The sequence below is a fragment of the Mobula birostris genome, chromosome 5 (genome assembly GCF_030028105.1).
Source record: "Mobula birostris isolate sMobBir1 chromosome 5, sMobBir1.hap1, whole genome shotgun sequence".
NCBI classification, from domain to species: Eukaryota; Metazoa; Chordata; class Chondrichthyes; order Myliobatiformes; family Myliobatidae; genus Mobula; species Mobula birostris.
Window position 1 is genome coordinate 29,957,755 of NC_092374.1, and position 27,466 is coordinate 29,985,220.

A 27,466-nucleotide genomic window follows, 5' to 3' on the forward strand; every position below is an offset into this window, starting at 1 on the left:
TTATCGTAATACATTCGTAATAATAAACCATAAATTATGCTGTGGCAGGCACAATGATATATTTTATTGTTACACTTTCTGGTTATAATCTCATATTTCAAGTTTGCTTGAGCCTACATAAAGATAAAACTGTTTCCTTCTTATCTCCTGAGCTGCACTGTCCCCTGTCTAAAGGGTTGTTTCAAATTTCCAGCAGCTGCAGTGATATTGGATGACGAGGGAGGTTGTGAGTTTAGTCAAAAAGAAAAGGGAAGGATACGTAATATTAAGGAAGCTGAAGTCAGTCAGGGCCTTTGAGGAATATAAAGAAAGCAGGAAATAATTCAAGCAAGGATCAGGAGGGCCAAAAGGGACCCTTGACAAGTTGGATAGATATGTATCCAGAAGCATTTTATACTTGCATAAAACACAAGAAAGAGTGTAAGACCACTCAAGGGTAAAGAAGAGAATTTGGAGTCAGGTGAATGCTTTGCATCAGTATTGAACATGGAGAAACACATGGGGAATACTGAGAGCAGGTTGGGGATGCTAATGTGCTGGGGCATTTTGAAGTTAGGGTAAGATAGTGTTGGTTCCCTAGATGACCATTAAGGTGGAAGTTCCTTGATACTCATAGGGTCTATCCCAGGTTATTGAAAGACATAGGACAGGACATTACTGGGGCCGTGATAAAGATCTTTGTATCCTGTCATTGGCAGGTCCCTGTGTCGATGCCGAGGACTGAGATTTGAATCAGAAGTCCCAATCTGCGAATCTTTGCAAGTCTGCTGGGGTAGTTGAAGGCCCAAGGTCTGCAAGTCTGCATCCAAATCTGAACCTGGGTCCGCTGGAGATTGGAGATCGAAGAATATGGATTGTCTTGGGTTTAGATAACTGTGTATGTGCGTGGGTGAGGGATCAGTGCTGTGACCTCATATAAAATATTGATGGGTAGATTCATATAAAAATTGGTGGAGCTCTGGATAGTGACGAAGGTCATCAACTTATACAGCAGGATATAGACCAGTTATAGAAATGGGCAGATACATAGCAAATTGAAATTAATCCTGGCAAGTGTGGGCTATTGCACAGTGGGACGCCAAAGGTATCTAGCTAATGGTGGGACTTTGAAAAGCACTGATTTACAGAGTTTACTTGGTGTTCAAGTCTATAGATTTCTGAAATTGACCACAAAGTAGAAAGGGAGATGAAGAAACCCTATGACATGATTCCTTTCATTGGTCAGAACATTAGATCAGGAAGCCATTTTGCAGATATATAAAACTTCATTTAGGCCGCATGTGGTATTTTGTGTGCAATTCTGGTTGCCCCATTATAGGAAGGATGTGGAGGCTTTGAAAAGGGTACGGGAGAAGTTTACCAGGATAACACACACAAAATGCTGGAGGAACTCGGCAGGTTATGCAGCATCTCTGGAAAGGAATAAAGAATTTACGTTTCGGGCCAAGACCCTTCATCAGTTCTTGGCTCATCACCTCAACATTTTATTCCTTTCTATTGATGCTACCCGACCTGCTGGGAACCTTCAGAATTTTGTGTGTGTTACCCTGGATTTCCAGAATTTGCAGAATGTGTTTAAGGTTTACCAGGATGCTTCCTGGATCAGAGGGTAGGAACAGTAAGGGGAGGTTGTTTTTTTCCCCTCTGGAATGGCACACACTAGTGAACATGCATTTAAGGGGCTCCCAATGTGGCCTTCTATATATTGGCGAGACCCAGCGCACACTGGGAGACCGTTTTGCTGAACACCTCTGCTCTGTCTGCCAGAGAAAGCAGGATCTCCCAGTGGCCACACATTTTAATTCCACATCCCATTGCCATTCTGACATGTCTATCCACGGCCTCCTCTACTGTAAAGATGAAGCCACACTCAGGTTGGAGGAACAACACCTTATATTCCGTCTGGGTAGCCTCCAACCTGATGGCATGAACATTGACTTCTCTAGCTTCCATTAATGCTCCTCCTCCTCCTCGTACCCCATCCGTTATTTATTTTATATTTTATATATATATATATATATATATATATATATATATATATATATATATATATATATATATATCATTGTGCCTGCCACTCAGCATAATATAAAAGGGATATATATATATATATATATCCCTTTTGCCAATCAACTGTCCAGCTCTTGGCTCCATCCCTCCTCCTCCTGTCTTCTCCTATCATTTTGGATCTCCTCTTCCCCCTCCCAATTTCAAATCTCTTACTAGCTCCTCTTTCAGTTAGTCCTGACGAAGGGTCTCGGCCCGAAACGTCAACTGTACGTCTTCCTAGAGATGCTGCCTGGCCTGCTGCTTTCACCAGCAACTGTTATGTGTGTTGCTTGAAATTCCAGCATCCGCAGATTTCCTCGTGCATGCATTTAAGGAGAATGTTTTAAAGTTCTATGAAACAAGTTTTTTTTTTTAAACGTGGGGAGTGGTCTGTATCTGGAATAGGCTGCTGGAGGAAATGGTAGAAATAGATACAATAGTGGATTTTAGATGGACACATGAATATGCAGAGAATGAAAAGATATGGGTAGACAGAAGGGATTAGTTCTAATTTGGCGTAGATATTGTGGGCTGGAAGGGCCAGTTCCTGTGCTATGTTCTATATACTTTTCAATGTAAGAACACATGACGCAAGAGCAGAATTAGGCCATTTGGCCCATCAGGTTTTCTCTATCATTCGATATGTATAAGTAGTAGGTGGCATCTCTGTGAACTTTACATTTTGAAGTTGCTTCGAACAAATCGTCTGTGATTTTCTCCCTTATGAGGAAGCAATAGGGACTTATTTCAGAGTCAGCCCTCCCTGAGGCCCGTTTGAGCTACCTCAGGGACTTGTCACATGGACCAGATTTGATGTTTCTCTTAAATTTTTCTTTAGGGCATTTAAAAAAAAAATTTTACCACATTTAAGGCATCACATAAATGTAAGTTGCTGTTGTAAACTGAACGCTTCATTCCCTGCAGGGAACATGCTGCCATTCATGGATTTGTACTTGGATGAGAAGTAATGAAATCAAAATACCCAGCACTGCCAAACAACTTAAACCCCCAAGCAGCTGCTTTTAAAGCTGCTTTAGGTCCTGCACCGCTCTCTCCATCCACTCACCCTGATTTATCATGAAAAAAATCTGTGGAAAGAATTTACAATATTTTCTGCTCAGTGGTATTAATGTGATTAATCATGGAATCAAGCTACAAAATAAAATGTGACTTAGTGATGGAAGGAAACAAATCAGACTTTAAATACACAAAATTCTTCTGTACTTCTACTTTGACTTCTGTAATGGCTTTGGGAAGTATCGCCATGACAACATTTGCAAAAAAGAACATTGACATATATGGGCAAGAATGCATTTGTTTATAATCAGCATTGTGAAGGTTCAGGAAGAAATGAGAGAGTGAAAGGACAGAGAAGAGAGGCTAGCCCACTTCAAATAATGCAGGAAAAAATAATGTTTTAAAAATGATGCTTCAGTACTGATATCGGGACACTTTCTACATCAAGGAACTGCTACAAACTGCATGCAACACAAACAGGTTTTAATTTACTGCAATGTTTGGTTTATTCTTGATCCACGTCACTTGTACCGTTAGGAATGGAGTATCGTTATTCACAGGATGGATAAATCATTCTCATCATACCAGCTACAACTGTCTATTCAGGAATGAAAAGCAAATTTTCATTAAGTCCTCTTACATTGTTTGATCACCTAATATGACTCCCAAATGAGTTCATTGAACACAAGCAACCTTTGTAAATATCAATAATATTTAGAGACCATTTTTAATGTAAAGCAAGTTACAAGGTAAATTATTATTTAATGCTTATGCAATATTTTGAAATGGTTCATGAAGTGTGATTTGATTTGTAGGTGATAGTGAAAGTTAAACAATAAATATTATCTTTGGAAAATACTTATCATGCTTGCATTTGAAGTTTATGTTTTTTGCGCATTCATCATTTTAAACAAATATCACCTTAACAAACGTAGAGCAACTTGATTCAAACTAATAAGTCAGGCTTGAGCAAAGAGATGCCACTGATTTTCCATGGGGAATGTCAGTGGTCCTCAACTAAGTTAGAGCTCTGCACAATATGCTTAGTGACAGAATCACTCTGCAACAGATGCCAGAGCATATGTCATAGCATCCAGTGTCCCTGACTATTTCATTTGCAAAAAGTGCATCCAGCTGCAGCTTCTAACACTTTGCATTAAGGAGTTGGAGCTGGAAGTTGCTGAACTCTGGATCATTCGGGAGGCTGAGGGGGGATGATTGACAGGACATATAGAGAGGTAGTCACACCCAAGGTGCAGGACGCAGGAGACTGGGTGACAGTCGGGAGGGTGCAAGGGGTTAAACAGCCACTGCAGAGTAACCCTGTGGCCGCTCCACTCAACAACAGGAAATCACAGCAGTCGGGTCCCTGGCACTGAATCTGGCTCTGTAGCTCAGGAGGGAATGGGAGAGAAGAGGAGAACTGTGGTGAGAGGGGATTCATTAGGGGAACAGAAATGAAATTAGGGTTCTACAGATGCTGGAAATCCAGAGCAGCACACACAAAATGATGGCGGAACTCAGCAGATCAGGCAGCATCTATGGAGGGGATACAAAATTGAAGAGATGAGAGGAGTCAAAGGGTGCAAATGAAGGTTGGTTATTAGATTTGGAGGCCTGTGCTCAGTTGGCTGGTGTTTGTTAGGAATATTAAAAATGCAGATGAGAATGCAAGTGTTATGATTAGGAAGTTCGCAAATGACACCAATATTGGTGGTGCAGTGGGCAGTGAAAAAGAATGTCTAAGGTTACAGCAGCATTGAGACCAACTGGGAAATTAGGCAATAAAAAAGCAGATGGAATTTAACCCAAGACGGCTATGAAGTGGGAAGTTAAACCAGGGCAAAAACTACACAATAAATGAGAGTGGACCAGAGAAACTGAGGGGTAAAAGTAAATAGTTCCCTGAAAGTGGTATCACAGCTAGCAGAGTGGTGGTGGCAAATGTTATGCTTGCTTTCCTCAGGGGTAGTAGAGGAGGTATGTCCTGTTATGGCTGTACAACATGTTGGTGAAACCACCGCAGGAATATTGCTTGCATATTGATCATCACCCTATAGGAGTGACGTGATTAACCTAGAAGGTGTGTCGTAAAGGTTCGTCAGGGTATTTCTGGAACTGGATTGCTTGAGTTAGAAAGAAAGACTGGATAGGCATGGATTGTTTTCCCTGGAGTAAAGAAGCCTGAGAAGTGATGTTACGGCGGTAAATTGGATAGTCACAGTCTTTTCCCCTCCCAGAGTTGGGGTATCTGAAACAAGAGGGCATAGGTTTAAGGTGGGGGTGTAACTTAAAGGGGACCTGAGGGGCAAGTTTTTCTATACAGAGGTGGTGGGTACAATTACAACATTAGAAAGACAGATGGACAGATACACGGATAGAAGAGATTTAGATGAATATGGGCCATACACTAGCTCAGGTTGGGATGTCCTGCTTGGAATAAGTGGCCTGTTTTCATGCTGTATGGCTTTATGACAAATCATTATCACCTGATCAGTCTATTCTTAATCTTTAGCAAATTAATTGAAGCTGTCTTTGATGATGTAATAAGAGGCAACCGTTCAGCTGTTCACTGACACTCAGTCTGGATTCCATCAGGACCACTTGGCTCCAGAACCATCTCAGGTGAATTCCAGAGAGGAGGTGAGAGTTGCTGCCTTGACATCGGAGTACCTCAACACCACTTCCAAATGCAATTAGGGATGGGTGATGAAAATGTTGGCCAGATCACAAAATGAATATATATAGAACACAGAACAGTACAGCAGAGTACAGGCCCTTTGGCCCATGATGATGTGCTAACCTTTTCACCTACTCCAAGATCAATCTAACCCTTCCCTCCCAAATAGCCCTCCATTTACACCTATGCTCTGTCCACCAGAGAAAGCAGGATCTCCCAGTGGCCACGCATTTTAATTCCATGTCCCATTCCCATTCTGATATGTCTATCCACGGCCTCCTCTACTGTCAAGATGAAGCCACACTCAGGTTGGAGGAACAACACCTTATATTCCAAACTGGGTAGCCTCCAACCTGATGACATGAACATTGACTTCTCTGGCTTCCGTTGATGCCCCTCATCCCCTTCTTACCCCATCCTTTATCTATCTATTTATTTATTTTTGTTTTTCCCCCTTCTTTTTGTCTCTCTCTTTTTTCTCCCTCTGCCCCTCTCTCTATAACTCCTTGCCTGCTCTCCATCTTCCTCTGGGATCCCCTCCCCCTTTCTCTCTCCCTAGGCTTCCCGTCCCATGATCCTCTCCCTTCTCCAGCCTTGTATCCCTTTTGCCAATCAACTTTCCAGCTCTTGGCTCCATCCCTCCCCCTCCCGTCTTCTCCTATCATTTCAGATCTCCCCCTCCCCCTCTCAAATCTCTTACTATCTCTTCTTTCAGTTAGTCCTGACGAAGGGTCTCGGCCCGAAACGTCAACTATACCTCTTCCTATAGATGCTGCCTGGCCTGCTGCGTTCACTAGCATTTTGTGTGTGTTTTCCTCCATTTTTGATCATCCACATTGTCTATCTTAGAGTCTCTTAAATGTCCCTAATGTATCTGCCTCTGCCACCACCCCTGTCAGGTTGTTCCGTGCACCTACTACACTCTGTGTAAAAACCCAACCTCTGACATTCCTCCCTGTATTTTCCTTCAAACATCTTAAAACTATTAGTTGTTTATGAATATAAAGAAAAATTGTTTCATGTGCCAAATATGGGCCACTTTGCAAAATTTTTCTTCTGAAGCTAAACAAGTGGTTCCAACCCATGGAGCGAGATGTCTCTTGACATGCCTAGTTAGTTAGGCTTGTTCAGATTGCAATACAGGTAATTGGTGCATAATGTTACTTGAAGTGTGAGCTGTAAGCAATTCAGGGAGGGTTACGTTGCATCTGGGACACCAATGGTTAAGTTTTGCTTACGGTTCTCCATAAAATCTTCCGCTACAGTAAATAGAAACATAGGAAACCTACAGCACTATACAGACCCTTCGGCCCAAAACTGTGCCAAATATGTCCTTACTGAGAAGTTACCTAGGGTTACCCGTAGCCCTCTATTTTTCTGAGCTCCATATACCTGTCCAGGAGTCCCTTAGAAGACTGTATTGTATCCGCCTCCACCACCATCACCAGCAGCCCATTCCACGCCCTCACCACTCTCTGCATAAAAAACTTACCCCTGATATCTCATGATGGCCAATTCTTCCTAGATCTCTGAATGTTCACTTTGAAATGTGGAAGTCCAAGGCAACTGGATGGTTGAGGTCTGCAGCTCTGCCATTGTCCTCACTGTTGAACCCAGTGGCAGGGTACAGGTAACTTGACAAGGGGCACATTTACCCATTAAGCCTCTACAGATACTGAATGAAAGGCGACTTGATGGAGGTGTACAAGATGATAAATGGCATAGATAGAGTGGACAGCCAGAGACTTTTCCCCAGGACTGAAATGGCTAATGCGACAGGGTATATTTTTAACGTGATCAGAGGTAAGTATTTTTTTTTAAGTGCTGAGTGTGGTAGGTGCACGGAATGCACTGTCAGGAGTGGTGGTAGAGGCAGATATATTAGGAGCATGTAGGAGACAGGCACATGAATGAAGGAAAATGGAGGACTATGGGGGAGGGAAGGGTTAGATTGATCTTAGAGTAGGTTATATGGTCAGCACAACATCGTGGCCTGAAGAGCTTGTACTGTTCTATGTTCTGAAACAGCTCCATGTTCCTGACCTCCAGAGCTATCCGAGTGGAGCATGCACATTCTCCCTGTTACTTTGTCTGTTTGCCCCAGGAGCTTACGAGGTGGTTGTTAGGTAAAGTGGCCACTGTAAATCATCCCTAGTGTTAGAATCAGAATCAGGTCTATTATCACTGACATATGTCATGAAATTTGTTGTTTTGTGGCAGTAGTACAATAGAACATAGAAAAAAAAATTATGTTACAATGATACAAATTAGTAATGCAAAAAGAAAGCAAAAGTGAGGGAGTGTTCATGCTCCATTCAGAAATTTGACAGAGGAGGGGAAGAAGCTGTGGCTAAAACATAGTGTGTGTGTGTCTGCCGTCTCCTGTACCTCCTCCTTGATGGTAATAGTGAGAAGAAGGCATATCCTTGGTGATGGGGGGCCTTAATGATGGATACCCCTTTTCTGAGGCAGCACCTTTTGAAGATGTCCTTGATGGAGGGGAGGCTAGTGCCCATAAAGAGGCTGGCTGAGTTTACAATCTTCCGCAGCTTTTTCTGATGCTGTACAGTGGTCCCTCCATACCAGACAGTGATACAACCACACAGCATGCTCTCCACAGCACATCTGTAGAAATTTTCTAGAGTTTTTGGTGATATATGAAACCTCCTCAGACTTCCAGTGAAATATAGCTGCAGGAATGCCTTCTTCATAATTGCATCAAATATGTTGGGTTCAGGACAGATCCTTAGAGATATTGACACCCAGGAACATGAAACTGTTCATCCTTTCCACTGCTAACATCTCAATGAGATCAATTCCTTTGTCATATTGACATTGAGTGCAAGGTTGTTGTGACATCACTCAACCAGCTGAACTACCTACCTCACTCTTGTAGGCCTCCTTACCACCATCTCAGATTCTATTTTAACAGCTGTGTCATCAGTGAATTTATAGACAGCGCTCGAGCTGTGCCTAGCCACATGGTTATGGGTGTAGAGAGGGTAGAGCAGTGGGCTAAGCATGCATCATTGAGATGTGCCAGTGTTGATTGTCAGCAAGGAAATGTTATTTCTGATCTGCACTAACTGTGGTGTCCCGATGAGGAGGTCAAGGATCCTGTTGTAGAGGGAGGTACAGAGATCCAGGTTTTGAAGTTTATTGATTAGTACTGATGGTATGATGGTGTTGAGTGGCCAGAGCTGACTGGAAAGATACCCTAGCAGGGATGACAATGGAACAACAATGGCAGGTATTTCTGGGAATAATATAGAAGGTGCAGGATCAGTTCATTCCAAAGAGGAAGAAGGATTCTAAGGGGTGACAGTGGATGACAAGGGAAGTCAAGGACAGTATAAAAATAAAAGAGAGGAAGTATAACATAGCAAGGATGAGCGGGAAGCCAGAGGATTGGGAGACTTGTAAGGAGCATCAGAAGATAACTAAAAAGGCAATATGGGGGGAAAAGATGAAGTACGAAGGTAAGCTAGCCAAGAATATAAAGGAGGATAGTAAAAGCTTCTTTAGGTATGTGAAGAGGAAAAAATTAGTTAAGACCAAAGTTGGGCCCTTGAGGACAGAAATAGGTGAAATTATTATGGAGAACAAGGAAATGGCAGACGAGCTGAACAGGTACTTTGGATCTGTCTTCACTAGGGAAGACACAATCTCCCAGATGTAATAGTGGCCAGAGGACCTAGGGTAACAGAGGAACTGAAGGAAATTCGCATTAGGCAGAAAATGGTGTTGGGTAAACTGATGGGACTGAAGGCTGATAAATCCCCAGGGCCTGATGGTCTGTATCCCAGGGTACTTAAGGAGGCGGCTCTAGAAATCGTGGACGCATTGGTAATCATTTTCCAATGTTCTATAGATTCAGGATCAGTTCCTGTGGATTGGAGGGTAGCTAATGTTATCCCACTTTTTAAGAAAGGAGGGAGAGAGAAAACAGGCAATTATAGACCAGTTGGTCTGACATCAGTGGTGGGGAAAATGCTGGAGTCAATTATCGCGGCATATTAGGATAGCAGTAGCAAGATAGGTCTGAGTCAGCATGGATTTACAAAGGAGAAATCATGCTTGACTAATCTTCTGGAATTTTTTGAGGATGTAACTATGAAAATAGACATGGGAGAGCCAGTGGATGTAGTGAACCTGGACTTTCAGAAAGCCTTTGATAAGGTCCCGCATAGGAGGTTAGTGGGCAAAATTAGAGCACATGGTATTGGGGATAGGGTACTGACATGGATAGAAAATTGGTTGGCAGACAGGAAACAAAGAGTAGGGATTAATGGGTCCTTTTCAGAATAGCAGGCAGTGACTAGTGGGGTACCGCAAGGCTCGGTGCTGGGACCGCAGCTATTTACAATATACATTAATGATTTAGATGAAGGGATTAAAAGTAACATTAGCAAATTTGCAGATGACACAAAGCTGGGTGGCAGTGTGAAGTGTGAGGAGAATGTTATGAGAACGCAGGGTGACTTGGACAGGTTGGGTAAGTGGGCAGATGCAGTTTAATGTGGATAAATGTGAGGTTATCCACTTTGGTGGCAAGAACAGGGAGGTAGATTACTATCAGAATGGTGTCAAGTTGGGAAAAGGGGAAGTACAACGAGATCTGGGTGTCCTTGTTCATTAGTCACTGAAAGCATACAGGTACAGCAGGCAGTGAAGAAAGCTAGTGGCCTGTTGGCCTTCATAACAAGGGGAGTTATGAGGTCCTTCTTCAGTTGTACAAGGCCCTGGTGAGACCCCACCTGGAGTATTGTGTGCAGTTTTGGTCTCCAAATTTGAGGAAGGACATTCTTGCTATGGAGGGAGTGCAGCGTAGGTTCACTGGGTTAATTCCAGGGATGGCAGGAATGTCATATGTTTAAAGATTGGAGTGACTGGGCTTGTATACACTGGAATTTAGAAGGATGAGAGGGGATCTGATTGAAACATATAAGATTATTAAGGGATTGGACACGCTAAAGGCAGGAAACATGTTCCTGATGTTGGGGGAGCCCAGAACCAGAGGCCACAGTTTAAGAATAAGGGGTAGACCATTTAGAATGCAGTAGAAGGCAGTGGAGGCCAATTCTCTGGATTCTTTCAAGAAAGAGTTAGATAGAGCTCTTAAAGATAGCGGAGTCAAGGGATATGGGGAGAAGGCAGGAACAGGGTACTGATTGTGGATGATCAGCCACGATCACAGGAATGGTGGTGCTGGCTCGAAGGGCCGAATGGCCTACTCCTGCACCTATTGTCTATTGAATGCTTAGCTGTAATCAGTAAACAGCAGCCAGACATAGATATTGCTGTTCTCTAGGTAGTCCAAGGTTGAGTGGAGAGCAGGTAAGATTGCATCCACTGTAAACCTATTGTTGCAGTAGGCTAATTGCAGTGGACCCAGGCACTATAGTGTATGAAGCTGGCGGAGAATCAGTAGCATGTTAATGGGCAAATATGAAACATTAGGTTACAGAGTGGATGAGGGAATGTGATCAATAAGATTGGTCTGAAAATATCTGCATTACCTTGATGGGCCAAATGACCTCCTCCTAAATTATATGAATATAAATTAAATATAAAAATGGATTAAGCAATATCTTGCATGAGTTTAGAATATTTGGAAATCAAAGCCATCTAGAGAAAATTATTAGCTGTCCTCTTGAAACAGACGTATCCCAGAACCAGTTGAGAATTCCAGAACATAGCAAAACATAACATTCTGCAATATTGATCAGACCCCACTTGGAGCACTGTGTTCATTTCTGGTCACCTCACTACAGGAAGGATATAGATACTATAGAGAGATTGCAGAGAAGATTTACGAGGACGTTGCCTGGATTGGAGGGCGTACCTTGTGAGAATAGGTTGAGTGAACTTGGCCTTTTCTCCTTGGAGCAACGGAGGATGGGAGGTGACCTGATAGAAGTGTATAGGATGATGAGAAGCACTGATCGTGTAGATAGCCAGAGGCTTTTTCCCAGGGCTCAAATAGCTAACATGAGGGGGAATAGTTTTAAGGTGCTTGGAAATAGATACTGAGGGGATGTCAGGGTTAAGTTTTTTCACACAGAGAATGGTGGGTGCATGGAATGCACTGCCAGCAGCGGTGGTGGAAGCAGATACAATAGGATCTTTTAAGAGCCTCTCAGACAGGTACATGGAGCTTAGAAAAATAGACGGCTGTGCACTAGGGAAATTCTAGGCAGTTTCTAGAGTAGGTTACATGGTCAGCACAACATTTTGAGCCGAAGGGCCTGTAATGTGCTGTAGATTTTTATGTTCCATGTTCGACATCTCACATAGCATAGTACAAAGATATACTCGAAGTAACATTTGAGCAGACTCTATAGAAAACTGTTTTAATTTTATGCTCTAAGGATAATGTTATGAAATTTTAAACCTCCTGACCACCAATCTTTAAACAAAAGCTTTATTTATTAATTTCACCCGATCCCCAAAATATAAATTAGATTAATAAAAATCAAGGATAATATGCTGTATATAGTGGTACAAAATATGCTTGAAAGTTGAAATAGAGGAAAACTGCATTAAAATAATACTAACCAGTTCTTCTTTACGGGAATCTCTGGAGGGCATGCACAAACTTTCCTGGAAAAGAAACTGCAAAGCAGAATGTACTGCGTATCAATGTTTGTTTTAGTGAAGAATGCACAATAGGCTAAAAATTGGGATATTAAGGTTTTGTATTTATTCACCTATGAAAGTGTGAACAACCAGATACCTTATAACATTTTGCAACTTTATAGAAACAAGAAAAAATTACCTTAAGCCTGTGATGTCAAAAGTGATTCATTTGGTGGTGTATTTACCCCACTGAGGTACATGGTCGTGGTTTTGAGTCTCAATCCAGAAATCAGATATCTAGACTGGCAATTCCTAGGCATGTTGCAATGCTGAAACTGCTGTTTTAGAAGAGATAGCAAATCTCACCTGCCCTCTCCGCTGAAGGTAAAAAAGAAATCCCATGCACTATTTACTTGTCAATAATTATTCTGTAACATCTTCACGGATGGTCCCAAGCCCAGGTTCGAAAGGAGAGCTGAGCATGAGGCTACAATCCCATCCTGTAAAAACTCAGAGGTACAGAAACACCAACAGAAGTTCTAAAGATCTCATCCCTGGGAGAGGAAAGATCTTCGCCAAGATGTATGAATTCGTGTGGTGAAAGTGGAAGCCACAGGGTCGATCAACCTACTGGCGAGCTGTTGTCAGCAACCCAATAAGGGTAATAGGCTTAATGTGGGTGTATACACATCAGGGACTGCAGTACTTCAAGAAGGCAGCTCAACATCACCTTCTCAAGGGCAACTAGAGATAGGCAATAAATGCTGGATTAGCTGGCGACACCCACATTCCATAAATGAATAAATGATTAAAAAGTAGTACTGTAACAATCTCTGTTAAGAATATATTAACAACTTGGTTGATTCACCGGAGTTGGAGTAAGCTTGCTTTGTCTTTTTAGGTGTCATTATTCTCCACCCTCCTCCATTAATATACGGTTACTTTATTGATGTTACAATCTTTGGGATGTTATATGATACAAGTTTAGTGAAACCTGAGTCAATGGCACTTCGGTCAATGATAATCCCGAGTTTCTAAACTGTGTTTATTGTGCTTTACTCAGATACAAGAATTCTGTGTTATTCTCCATCTCTTCAAACATTTTGGATTCTCCAGTGAATATGTGACAATTCGCCATTCCAGCAGAGTTTCATGCATTCCACTCATGCCAATATTGCACAATTCTGCTGTTTTTCACTTGCCATTGTATTTATAAAGTTTAGTCTGTGAGCTTCATGTGAACAAGTAATTTCATTGCACCCTGGTGTATAAGTCAATAAATTAATTTAATCTCTAATCTTTCTTTCCCCTTAATCTTTAAACTTCAGGCTGAATAAAACATATAGGGAGAGCTTCAGTTCAGGCAAAAATTTATTTGGAATTGTAATTCACAAAAAACACAAAAAGGTAAATTACTTCCTCCGTAAAGAATAGCACTGCATCAAAATGAATCAATTGGTTCACTTACGAAAGAACCTTCTAAAATCAATTACAGAGAATAGAAAGAGTTTAGTTATACAGGCAACGAATATAGTAATTTTCATCATAAAAGAGGAAAGATATTGATTTCACAGCAATGCTGTAAGCGGTTGACCAGGTTTAAAATTTGAAGCCTCAGAATTACAGCTCCTGCCTTCAATTTTGGTGTAATAAAACAGTTTTGTTAAATCAATCCAAACATTTGTTTTCATCCCCCATTAATCTCTACAAAGATATATATATACACAGTTAGTTTTTTTTGCTGGTAACACTATGTTTGAAATACAGTTTGCAAAATTATGCAATAAAATACTATTGTACACACTTGCACCATCTAAATGTGCTTGCAATTGGCATGGGAGAGACTGTTAGTAAAAAGGGGCAAGAGAAAAGGCAGAGACTTATAAAAGTTTCTGAAAAGTGGTGATTTGTTGTTTTGTTTCAAAACTCAACAACTAAAACATCTGTACAAGATAAAGCAGACTTGTATATACACATATACACAAAATGCTAAAGACTACACCCTCTGTAGTACACTCAAGCATTTATGAAAGAAATTAAAACTCTCACACTTGTTTTGACTAAGGTGCTGCAGCGCTAAAAATTCCTTCATCTTGTGTACGTCCTTGCCCAACATGACAATTGGTGTGCCATTTTACTTCAGGGAACACAATGCTCAAATTCTTAATCAAAAACCTTTTCAATTTAGTCAAACAGAGCAGCTCAGATTAACATTCTAAATCTTTAATCCAGAACTGGCATATTTATCAGGAGGCTACACGGTAACTAAAACATTGGAAGTTCTTCCAGGAACTTTGGAAAAAAATAGGAAAGCAAAGAAGAGATGATTTCTATCAATAAATGTATTTGGTTGAATGCAACTATGAATAATACTATATGGGTTTCAAAGAATTGAATTTAAATCTGTGCATTTGTTCTATTGAAGACCTCTCAAAGATGATTGGAATATATACTGACAAAACACCTTGACTCACACTTCTGTAGCTTTAAGCCACCATCAACTTCCAACCTGCAGTCATATACAAATCAAATGTTTCCATTCCACAATGTTAAATATCACAAATTCAAGCTTAGTGGCCTGAATATGACTTGCCTTAAACTACTGAACCATCTCAATATTCTATTTTGCAGACCCTATTTGTACTAATCCTAAGTCACCATTTGAAAACAGACAGTGTGTGGAAATGAAAAGAAACACATAGATTTCCAAACAATCTACACAATACTTGGTGCTATGGGTTCTATTATATAGCAGCAAAACAAATTGTGAACCAGTGGGGAAAGAGTAAATACATATCTTCACCACTGATTTTGAAGTGACAAATCATCATACCTGTAAGAGTTACTGGTCAAAGACATGCTGAATGTATTATGAATTTATTCTACTCTGTGACAAAATCATCATTAGTAAATGTTAGTGATCGGCCACTGTGTGCTCCTGTTCCAAGAAGAATAAATAAGCATTCACTATATTTGCATACATTGGGAAAAAGTAAGTGCACTGTTATAATAATTAAAAACAATTGCTCTTGAAACATCCTAAAGGGAATGCAGGGTGGCCTCCAGGCAACACGGTCAGAATTCGTTTTAATAATGTCCTCGTTACTTGGCAGAAGATAGTGCCAATTGGTGCAAAGCCTGAGGTTAGCTGTAGTCAATCACACAACTGCCACAAAGGTTATCTTTGAGTGTCTACAGATTGGAACTTCCTTTAATGAAACCTGCAGAAGTTACTGTGCTAAACTCAAAGCAAGTGAATACAAATGGGTGTAAAATTTTATAGTCGCTTCACATAGTTTCCTGGAAAGGTACCAAAGAACTTGGATCGCCGAGAAGTTCCTGTGATTAAAAAGAAAAGCAAACTTCATTATATTTGGGCCTTTTGCTCTTTATTCTTTCACTGCCCCACAATCTGATTTTGTTTATCACTTAACATTTTGAGTAACACTTAGAATTGGCAAAGTTCATATTTTCCTGAGGTTATAGATTTGATTTTGACTCAAAATCATAATAAACTTGCAAATGTGAAGGGGGTGATAATCAACCTCTCAGTAACGTAGATGTTGTTTGTCAGGACATAAAAGTCCAGTTAGTGCTTGTGTCTGCGTGTCTGTGTGTGTGTCTATAGGAGGGGTGTAAATAACCATAATCCAAATTATTTCAAGCACTCAAGACTTCTTTAAGTATCCCTTTAACCAGTTCTTGTACTTTACAACAATTAACCATCTGATAAAAAAATAATTCTGATACAGTGTTGTCAAATTCATCAAAGCATCACCATTGCTTTCCTCTCCACACAAACTGCTCATATTGCTGAGAATTTTCTGTTCTCATTTCAGATTTTTAGCATCTGCAGTGATTTGCTTTTAGAGATCTGAATTTTTTAAAATGTTTCTGATGAGATCAGAAGCACTTGGCAGTGTTATTCTCAATCAAAACATTAACAAAATTCAGAAACATTTTATAATACATATAAAAAGAAAATGAATTATTCACAGCAGGTAATTATGAATGCCTACTTACTGAAAGAACAAGTGCATTATTTCAACAAAACTGTAACTAAGTTCATAGTTGAAGGGTGAACTAACTAGCCTTTAACTGTCCCACTTAAAAGTCCTGGGCTTCTGCAACAATTGTGAATTCTCCACATACTAAATCAACTTACCTTCCAGCTGCCAGCAAGGGTGCATGATTCTAATGACTGGGAGCTTCTTCCCACTATTTTCCCCAAGCATTCTGAGCAGATAATCAAGGAGTAGTGTAGCAAATAAGCCTGGTGCTTGGAAGTGGCTGAGCCTTTCTGCAACTATTTCCGTAAATTTATTTGTCACCTCTATACTGTGTTTCTGTCCCACAAGGCAAAATCATCACAGAGCAGTTACAGACCCAACAGGAATCTGGATGGTCATTGTGCTGACATGTTTATTTAACGTTCGTAGATGTGGAGAAAAAAACAATGAAGGGGGTGCAGTATAAACAATTTTGCTATGATTATGTAAAGAATATTATTATCCTATAGAAAAGGAAAATTGAAATATTCCCTTATGATTGAAATTATTCAAAAGAAAATGTGATACAGTTATGACGTGTCTGTGCAAACAACACGCACAAAATGCTGGTGGAACGCAGCAGGCCAGGCAGCATCTATAGGAACAGATACAGACAATATTTCGGGCCGAGACCCTTCATCAGGTCTAACTGAAATTGAATAGAATGATCTTTATTGTCACTATACATAGGTACAATGAAACTCTGTTTGGCTTCCTCTCAGGCAATTAAATAAAGCGGTAGATAAAAACAAGACAGTAATAGAAATACAGTATTAAATAGGTAAGTTGCAGCAGCACCAGAATATCACAGTAATGATAGATAGACAGATAGATAGACATACTTTATTGATCCCAAGGGAAATTGGGTAATGCACAAAATGCCGTTAGTGCAAGTATTTGAGTCCTTATGTGTGCATGTAGACAGTAAGAGATTTGAAAGTGGGGGGGGGTGGGGGGAGATGCGAAATGATAGGAGAAGACAGGAGGGGGAGGGATGGAGCTAAGAGCTGTAAAGTTGATTGGCGAGAAGATATAAGGCTGGAGAAGGGACAGCATCATGGGACGGGAAGCCTCGGGAGAAAGAAAAGGGGAGGGGAGCATCAGAGGAAGATATAGTGAGAGGGATAGAGGAAGAAAAAGGAGAGAGAAAGAAAGGGGAAAAAAATAAAAAATAATAAATAAATAAGGGATGGGGTAAGAAGGGGAGGAGGGGCATTAATGGAAGTTAGAGAAGTCAATGTTCATGGCATCAGGTTGGAGGCTACCCAGACAGAATATAAGGTGTTGTTCCTCCAACCTGAGTGTGGCTTCATCTTGACTGTAGAGGAGGCCATGGATGGACATATCAGAATGGGAATGGGATGTGGAATTAAAATGTGTGGCCACTGGGAGATCCTGCTTTCTCTAGCGGACAAAGCATAGGTGTTCAGCGAAACGGTCTCCCAGTCTCCGTTGGGTCTCGCCAATATATAGAAGGTTGCACTGGGAGCACTGGATGCAGTATATCACACCAGCAGACTCACAGGTGAAGCGTCGCCTCACCTGGAAGGACTGTCTGAGGCCCTGAACGGTGGTGAGGGAGGAAGTGTAAGGGCATGTGTAGCACTTGTTCCGCTTACAAGGATAAGTGCCAGGAGGGATGTGGGGGGGATGAATGGACAAGGGAGTCGTGTAGGGAGCGATCCCTGCGGAAAGCAGAAAGGGGGGGAGGGAAAGATGTGCTTGGTGGTGGGATACCGTTGGAGGTGCCTGAAGTTACGGAGAATTATATCTTGGACCCGAAGCTGGTGGGGTGGTAGGTGAGGACAAGGGGAACCCTATCTCTAGTGGGGTGGCGGGAAGATGGGATGAGAGCAGATGTGAGTGAAATTGGAGAGATGCATTTGAGAGCGGAGTTGATGGTGGACGAAGAGAAACCTGTTTCTTTAAAAGAGGAAGAATCTCCTTCGTCCTGATGGCATGAACATTGACTTCTCTAACTTCCATTAATGCCCCTCCTCCCCTTCTTACCCATCCCTTATTTATTTATTATTTTCCCCCCTTTCTTTCTCTCTTTTTTCTCCATCTATCCCTCTGATGTGCCCCTCCCCTTTTCTTTCTCCCGAGGCCTCCCGTCCCATGATCCTCTCCCTTCTCCAGCCTTGTATCTTCTTGCCAATCAACTTTCCAACTCTTGGCTCCATCCCTCCCCCTCTTGTCTTCTCCTATCATTTCGCATCTCCCCCACCCCCTCCCACTTTCAAATCTCTTACTGTCTCCTCTTTCAGTTAGTCCTGATGAAGGGTCTCGGCCCGAAATGTCAACTGTACCTCTTCCTATAGATGCTGCCTGGCCTGCTGCGTTCCATCAGCAGTTCGTGTGTGTTGCTTGAATTTCCAGCATCTGCAGATTTCCTCGTGTTTGTGGCTGTGCAAAGATGCTTTTATGTTCTATTGTGTAAAACCATACGATACGTACATACTATTCAGAAACAGTACCACCACATCACTGTGCAGAATACGTGTATTTGAGAAAAAATGCTAACTTATGGCATTTCATTATAATAGCTTTCAGATTGAGGATGATTGGCTACCGGATTTTTAGAAGTACTACTCGAATTTTCATCTGTAAGGCAGCATGCTTGATGCAGTGGTTCTTCAGTGATTTTTGTGCACCCGAGGTAGTCTGGGAAATGCCTTTCAGAGATTGCTATGGTACTTTGAAGGGCTACATTACGTAACAAGGTAGAAGAGGCCTGCTGGTTCTGTACAAGTGTAGTGAGCACATTAATTAGAGAGCTCATCTGTTCAGCCAGCTGTACCCAGCCCATGTGTATGACATTGTGAAGGTGAACCATGTCTATGTGCATCTGCCTATTCCCAGACTGCATACTGGAATAGACATTATCCATGGTTTTCTTGAGTAGGTGCAAACCTTCATCCACAAGCATCCCAAAGGTAGCGGAGAGAGCAAGGAGACTGGAATCAGGCTCTTGTTGCTGGAAGCTTTTCTCACTTGCTGTTTTAGTCTGGACGTTGGTCGGAACATTGTCCATAATCTGCTCTAGGTACTCAGCTGATGGAGTGAGGAAGTTGGTAAACTCTACTTGAGGCTCACGTGCTTCCTTGTCTATTGGTTTACTGCTGTTGGCTTGCTCTGGTAGACTAGATTCCTTTCTGCAATCTGGGGACGCTGGGGGACATCCATCAAGACTCCCAGATCCTAGGGAAGGTGCATCTTGACCCTGTGTTTCCGGGGAAATTGGAGAAAGACTTTTATCTGAAATTAGATCCTCAGGTGTTGCGGGGTTCACTGAAATATTATCTTCTCCTCCTGACTGACTCATCACTCTGCTTTCTGGCTCCATTCCTCCTAAAGGTTTTAGATATGTCCAGCTCATTCCTTCAGAGGATAAAGATACAGGTGATTGGGACTTAACAACAGGCTGTGTATTCTCCTCAGTCAACAGATTTACTGTATTGGAGTCAGAGGACGGCAACTCTTTGCCAATGAGCTTGTGGGAGCCCTGCACCTGCCCTGTGTTCTTCTCAATGGATAGGTCTGCAAGGTAAGGCAACTGACAATCTGGGGAGACAAAATAAAGACAAGATAAAAATCCTTTATTATTTGTACACATGCTAGAAAGCTACAGTCAGACAGGTGCATATGGTATTTGGAAGAAACTTACTAAAGCAGATTAAGTGCAACAATTGACCACTGTACACAGGACCACTTACATGCAAAATGGGGAGGGATGTCAAAGCATTTGTGGCATTCACATATGTTAAACTTAAGTCCATCCATTACATTTACTTTAGTGGGAAACTGCATGGAAGGAGAGACGATAAGGTAAGCTTACCAGATGTAATAGGACTCCAAAGTAGATGATATTTTGTTTTCAGGTACAAACGAAGTTTATTTGCAGTCCATTCCTCCTGTCCAGGTGGGCTTGTCCGTGGTGTTCCAACATCACAGTCTTTTGATCTATGAATTCTGGGCTCAGTTTGCTTCCCCCACAAGTCATTTCTGGTTGTTGATTCTTTCCAATAATTACGTGTAGTAGAAAAAAGCTCAGACATCACAACCTGCATTTTTTAATGTGTCAATATTTTCTATATGCACGTCCTTCCTTCTGGAGTTGGTAGCAAAGATGTTGTTCTTGATATTTGGCAAAATGTTTGACAGTAATAGCGCCCCAGGCTTGGACAAATGTGGCTGCTGCCAGGTCCTTTTGATTTCCATTTGCATATTTATGAATAAAGCTTAATTTTGCAAGATTTGGATATATTATGAAGTAATTGAGGGATTAATTAGGACAGTTACGAACTAGTTTCAATTAGGGTGTCTTCACAAAGCAGCTATATCTCAATTTAGCTAATATGTTACCGATAAGATAATTTCTTAAAGGACTTTACATGTCCACAGGTCAGTTTATCACCCCCATCAACTTCAAGTTTAATCAGCATTCAATTCACACTTTCCTGCTTGTTACAGTGTTAGACTGCACTTTCCCTTCTGTATTAGAATGCAAATCAGATAGGTTAAATGAATGTTTTCTTTCTCTAACTGCTCTTGGCAGTTTCAGTCCAAACGCCAGCGCACATAAATAACTAGAATAACGTAATCCGGAGCTGTTATCTAAAACTAACATAGACTTATCAAATGGGGCAACACGGTAGCGTACAGGTTAGCACAACGCTTTACAGTCCCAGGGTTCATATCCTGGCACTGGCTGTAAGGAGTTTGCAATTCTTCCCGTGACCACATGGGTTTCCTCCAGGTGCTCCGATTTCCTCCTAGAGTCCAAAGACTTACTGGTTGGCAGGTTAATTGGTCATTGTAAATTGTCCCCTGACTAGGCTAGGGTTAAGTTGAATGTTGCTGGGTGGAGCGGCTTGAAGGGCTGGAAGGGCCGACTTCACACCGTATTTCAATAAAAATTTTAAAATTTAACATTTAGAGAGCATACGAATAATCATTACTGATCATTGGTGCTTACTCTGTGGACAGATGTCCAACAGAAATCTTCCATAGACATAAATAGGATTAGTCCTGAAACATCAAATCACATTATTGGTCATTAGGAAAGGATTCATAATATGCTGTTATTAAGAACATTTCAATCTCCCCAGGGCATTAAATTGACAAGTCTGGCAGCATCTGTGGAAAGAGAAACATATTAACTGTTTCAAAGATCAAAAACCCTTCATTAGAACTATGAAAGAAGAGAAAACAAACTGGTTTTGAGTTTCAGAGAAGGTGAGGGAAGGATGGAGAGGACAAAGGGGATATATCTGATGGGGGAGATCCAGGGTTACTCTGGCATCATTCTATTCAAGACATCCCCTTAGTCCTATCCATTCTTCAAACTAGGGAAGATGTTTAGGACAAAGGGGATGCCTTTAATGGAGCAGTTCCAGATTTGCTCAGGCATTATCCTATTCAAGATATCCCCTTTGTCCTATCCAAGATATTCCCTTTGTCCTATCCATTCTTCTTCTAGTTTCTCAGCACTTTAAAGCTAACTTTTGTTTCCACTTTCCTTGTTCTGGTGAAGCATCTTTGAACAGAATTAGTATCTCTGTTTCTCTTCTCATAGATATTGCCCAACCTACTAAGTGCTTCCAGCATATTCAATTCCTAGCAACACACACAAAATGTTGTAGGAACTCGGCAGGCCAGGCAGCAATATTCAATTCCTATTTTACTTTTCTGGCATCTTCAGTATTTTGATTTTCATTTTGAGTATCGCAATTAAACTGCTGAGATAAGACCATCACCGGGCACCTCCATGTTTTAGTGATACAGAGTTCTGAATTGAGGGACAGCAAGGACTTCAGATGTCCAAAATGCCGCACTATTGGACACCATCTGAAACTTATGGATTCCTATAGTTGGCATTTATTTCAAGAGGAATAGAATATAAAAGCACAGAGATAATGCTGAGGCTTTATAAGGCACTTGGAGTATTGTCAACAGTTTTGGGCCCCATATATCAGAAAGGATGTGTTGTCATTGGAGAGAGACCAGAGGAGGTTCACGAGGATGATTCCAGGAATGAACGGGTTAACACATGAGGAGTGTTTGGCAGCTTTGGGCCTGTACTCGAGGACATTTAGAAGATTGTGGGGAGATCTTATTGAAACCTACCGAATGTTGAAAGGACCAGATAGGGTGCATCTGGAGAAGATGTTTCCAATGGTGGGGGTATTCAGAACTAAAGGGCAGAGCCTCAAAATTGAAGGGCGATCTTTTAGAACAGAGGTAAGGAGGAATTTTTTTAGCCAGGGAGTAGTGAATCTGTGTAATGCTCTGCCACAGGCTGCAGTGGAGGTCAAGTCTGCGGTATATTTAAAGTTGATAGCTTCGTGATTGGTCAGGGCATCAAAGGACATGGCAAGAGAGCAGGTGTATGGGGTTGAATGGATCTGGGATCAGCCATGATGGAATGGCAGAGCAGACTTGATGGGCTGAATGGCCTAATTCTGTTCCTATGTCTTATGGTCTTATGCTGTTGGTAACTGGCAAGGAACAACTCTCAGCAACATGCTCATCCACACTTTGATTTATAGCCTTCACCCTCTGGGAAAGGTATCACTACAGAAAGCAAAATTTTCTATTCCTACGGTGTAGCTTCATTGACCCCACATTCCCAATGAGAACCTGTACTGAAAACATGTTCAAAAATTGTTGCCAACATGTAGGAGCCCCATCTTGACCCTGTGTTTCCATTGTACACCTCTCTTTACTGGGGCTGCAGGATCGACAAATGTGTTAAATTCTTCATATGGATTTATCAATAATTTTTCCTCTTATCCCAAAGGACTGAACTTAAGGAAGCTATTTCTGCCCCATGTTTGGACTACAATACACAAAATTAATCATTGTAACAATTAAGAGATGTTTGCTCATTCTAATTAACTAATTGTTACTGGTGTGAGTTTCTGATTCAAAAATTGACATTAATCTATTACTTCTTCTGTACCATGATAAATATTGTGGGAAGACAAAAAAACACACATACCAACAAACCATCCATCATCGCACTTCTCCATTACTTCAACAATATCTCCTTCCTTAAGCTCCAGTTCATCTTCATTTCGTGGGTTGTAGCTGTACATTGCTTGGTATCTGTGAGAAAAGGCTTAAGTTTAGCTAGCTCATATTTGACATAATATCAAAGAAAACATTAAGTCAGTACTAACTTCAAAGTAATTGTGTAATCTAGTCTAAAGGAAAGACAAATAGGCCTCTTGTTTTTTTGCACTGGGTTAGCAGATAGAAAAGTATGGACCTAGAATGAGTTTGCAAGAAACATTAAGTCAAACGTGTGATTTAGACACTATTGCAGAATGGTTAATAGAGACAGAGAGGATATAGCAAGTGGTTGAAAAACTATTTTAATCACAGAAAAAGAGGGAGAAAACAATGTTTGAATAGAGGCCTAAAAACCATGAGCAAAGTTGAGATGAGAGTGAAAAAGCATTTTTCATGATCATTGACAGATCAATAAAGGGGAAAATAGTTTCAGGATTACCAATGGAGATATATCAGATAGGGGTTGTTAGAACAGGAGATTAATACCCCAAAGGCCATTTAGGAAAAATAGACTTCCCTTTAGTCATCCAAAAAACGAAGGATAGATCTATATGGAAAACCACGGTCACCAAAGTCCGCATCGGATTTGATACCTAGACAGCCAGACAGACTTCCCTAAAAATACCATTGTTCCTCAACATCCGAGACTCTGAGACAATGGATGCTTTAAGGTCATGCCATAACTTTGGACCATAGAGTAGAAACTCCTAAGCACCATTAATGGTATTTTTGTTAATTCTGAACAGCCTAATTGTGGGTAGAAGGAAAAATACTATTCCTTTTAATGCTCTGTTTAATAGAAAAAGGAGAAGTAAAAATAGAACAAAGAACAGTACAACACAGTACAGGCCCTTCAGCCCATGATGTTGTGCTGACCATCCATCCGACTCCAACACAACCCAAAACTCTCCACTTTTCTTTAGTCCATGTGCCTATCTAAGAGACTCTTAAATTGCCCTAATGTACCAGTCTCAATCACTCACCATACCCAGCAGTGCATTCCAGACACTTCCCACCCTCTGTGTAAAAAAATGACTACCTCTAACATCTCATGTAAACTTTCCTCCACTCTCCTTAAAAGGAGTTCCTCTGGCATTAGTCATTAATATGCTAGGAAAAATGCACTGGTTGTCCATTCTACCTATGTCTAATATAATCTTATACAGCTCTATCAAGTCGCCTCTCTTTCTCCTTCACTCCAAAAAGAAAAGACCTAGCTCGCTCCACATATTTTGATAAGACATGCTTTCTAACCCAGACAGCCTCCCAATAAATCTCCTCTGCATCCTCCTTAAAACTTCCACATCCTTCTTATAACGAGGTGACTTCCTATGAGGTCTTGTAATAACCTTCTACACTATCCAACACCACTATTCTTAGATTAATTTGCAAACTTACTAACCTCTCTTCCACTTTCACATTCAAGTCACTCATAAAAATCAGGGGTCCCAGTACTGATCCCTGTAGAACACCACTTGTCTCCGACCTCCAGGCAGAATGGGCAAGCCAAGTCTGAATCCATGCTGTCAAGATTCCATGGATCCCATGCCTTGTTATTTTCTGGATGAAATGAGTTTGGCAGTCTGTCTCCCTACAGCATAGACATGTCTCCCAAGGAGTACAAGTTGTTCTGAGGGTTCCCTAATTTTAGCATTCAGAGCATAAAATTAGCTAGCTTCATCATGGTTAAACCCCTCCCCATCTTTGGGGACATCTTAAAGAGGAGGAACCTCAAGATGGGGCCATCCATCAGTGAGGGCCTTTAGCATTTGGGACATGCCCTCTTCTTCTACTATCATTGGGGAAGAGGTACAGGTGCCTGAAGACCCACACTCAATAATACAGAAATAATTTTTTCCCTTCCACCATCAGATTTCTTCAGTGCAGGAAAATGACCTTATTATTCCCTTTTTTGTGTTATTTATTTATTTTTTATAATTTATTATAATTTTATGTCTTTGCACTCCACTGCTGCCACAAAACAATAAATTAATTTCACATCATTTGATTCCAAATAATTGGACTTATTGATCATTACAGAATGTCTTTCTGCACTCTCCTCTCTCTATCTTTCCCTCTTCCTGCCTTTCAGTTTAAGATGGAGCTGGTGAACCTCTGCAACTTCTGGTGGCTAACGAAACAAGGTGAACAACTAAATACTTAGTTAACCACACTCTTTCTGGCAAATGATCATTGCAAGTAATAGTTTGTAACTTCCCTTTGAACTTGGAGGCAATTTGATGCGACAGAACCAAGGCAAGGCAAGGCGGCGTGTCCATTGCTGAGCATGTGAGACCGGGCACAGGCCAAATTGAAGCCACAGGGTCCAGGCCCCAGATGCAACTGAGCACAATGTGCGGATGGAAATTTATAGGCCAAATCTAACCAGTGAAGTCCGGCGTATCCAAGCAGCAGAACCTGTTGTCTGGATAGAGATTTAAGCACCAGACCAGACTGAAAATGTCAGGGTGTTGAGACCAGGGGTGAGGTACATACCAGTGCAGATGGCTGCTTGAAGCAGCAGAATTTGATTTTTGGATGGAGAGTTTAGCACTGGGCCAGATTGTAAAGGTCAAGGTGTCAGGGATAAAGGTGAGGTACGGACTGATTAAGATCACTGCTCCACAATGTTTACTTGGCTTTGCGCTGGACTATGGGACTCTCTTGCAGACTTAAGTTCAGAAACATTAGTTGCTTGCGGTTACTGTTTTCATTATTTTTTTCCATTGCACATTGCATGTTAAGACAGTATTTTTTCATGTATATGGGGTGTCTGTGTTTCATGGCTGCCTGTTAGGAGACAAACCTCAAAGTTGTATAATGTATACATACTTGGATAATAAATGTGCTTTGAACTTCCCACTCTCAGTCCACAATCGAGACCCATATCAAAATGAGACTTGTTATCACTCATGTGTCATGAAATTTGTTTTTTTTTTTGCAGCAATAAGTACAGTGCAATACTTAAAATTACTACAGTACTGTGCAAAAATCTCAGGCACCCTAGCTATACATATTTACCTAAGAATTATACACAGTACTCTAAGTTAATGAAAATAAATCTGATTCTGAAATCATCATCTAGTAATACTCAACACATACACAGGCCCTTTGGCACACTATGTCCATGCCCATCTGTATTAATCCCATTCACCAGCATTTTGCCTGTAACCTTCCATGGCATGCCAAGTCAAGTACTCATTTAAATAGCACATAAAATGCTGGTGGAACTCAGCAGGTCAGACAGCAGCTATGGAGGAAAGAAACGGTTGACATTTCAGGCCAAGAGTTTTCATGAGGATGAATGGACTTGGCTTGAAACGTTGACTGTTTACTATCCTCCCTAGATGCTGCCCGACTTGCTGAGTTCCTCTAGCATTCCATGTGTTGCTCTGGATTTCCAGCATCTGTAGAATTTCCTATGTTTACTCATTTAAATATTTTAAATTTGGTGCAAATCTCCACCTGCACCGTCTTTCAAGCAGTGCATTCCAGATTTCAACCACCCTCTGAGTGTTAATCTTTCTCTTCTGATCACCTCTAAAACTTTCAGGGCACTTTTTAAATCAACATTTTATTCATAGGAGCATAGAAAACTGCACAATACAGGCCCTTCAGCTCACAAAATTGCCCCGAACATGTCCCTACCTTAGAAATTACTAGGCTTACCTATAGCCCTCTGTTTTTCTAAGCTCCATGTACCTATCCAAAAGTCTCTTAAAAGACCCTATTGCAGACATCCCATCCAGCAAAAACTCATTTCAGGGAGGTAACACCATCAATTTGCCGGAGACTTCTGGGAGAGGTGGGATGTCAGCAATAGAGTAGCCCCTTAGCAGCTAGCCAGCTAGTTTAAATAACGTTACCTATGCTAATGAATGAATGACACCTGTTAAACTTACCTCAAAATGTCTTTTACAGTCTTAACCCACCATGGGCAATAGAAAAATCACTGTTGCAAACAGTGCAGTGAGCAACACTGTCATTATTTTGACCCCTATTAGGCAGCGGTACA

The 27,466-nt window shown here is 41.2% G+C and overlaps 2 protein-coding genes across 12 annotated transcripts in view; both read right to left on the bottom strand.

The window, feature by feature from the left end:
• Positions 1-13,683: 13,683 nt before the first annotated feature.
• The window catches only part of LOC140197591 (sorbin and SH3 domain-containing protein 2-like), a 369,773-nt gene continuing 355,990 nt past the window's right edge, over positions 13,684-27,466 (bottom strand). For all 11 annotated transcript variants that reach the window (XM_072257764.1, XM_072257760.1, XM_072257763.1 and 8 more), the window contains 2 exons: positions 23,378-23,484; positions 13,684-15,664 (listed from right to left, as the gene is read on the bottom strand). In XM_072257764.1, the coding sequence (XP_072113865.1) occupies positions 15,603-15,664; positions 23,378-23,484 (169 nt within the window). In that variant the 3' untranslated portion in view covers positions 13,684-15,602. The remainder of the gene's footprint in view (positions 15,665-23,377; positions 23,485-27,466) is intronic.
• On the bottom strand, positions 18,724-23,357 carry LOC140197593 (uncharacterized). Its single transcript, XM_072257770.1, has 2 exons — positions 20,213-23,357; positions 18,724-19,938 (listed from the first exon to the last, which is right to left on the bottom strand). Exons 1-2 carry the CDS (start codon positions 20,442-20,444, stop codon positions 18,899-18,901), a joined length of 1,272 nt encoding a protein of 423 aa, XP_072113871.1. The 5' UTR covers positions 20,445-23,357; the 3' UTR covers positions 18,724-18,898.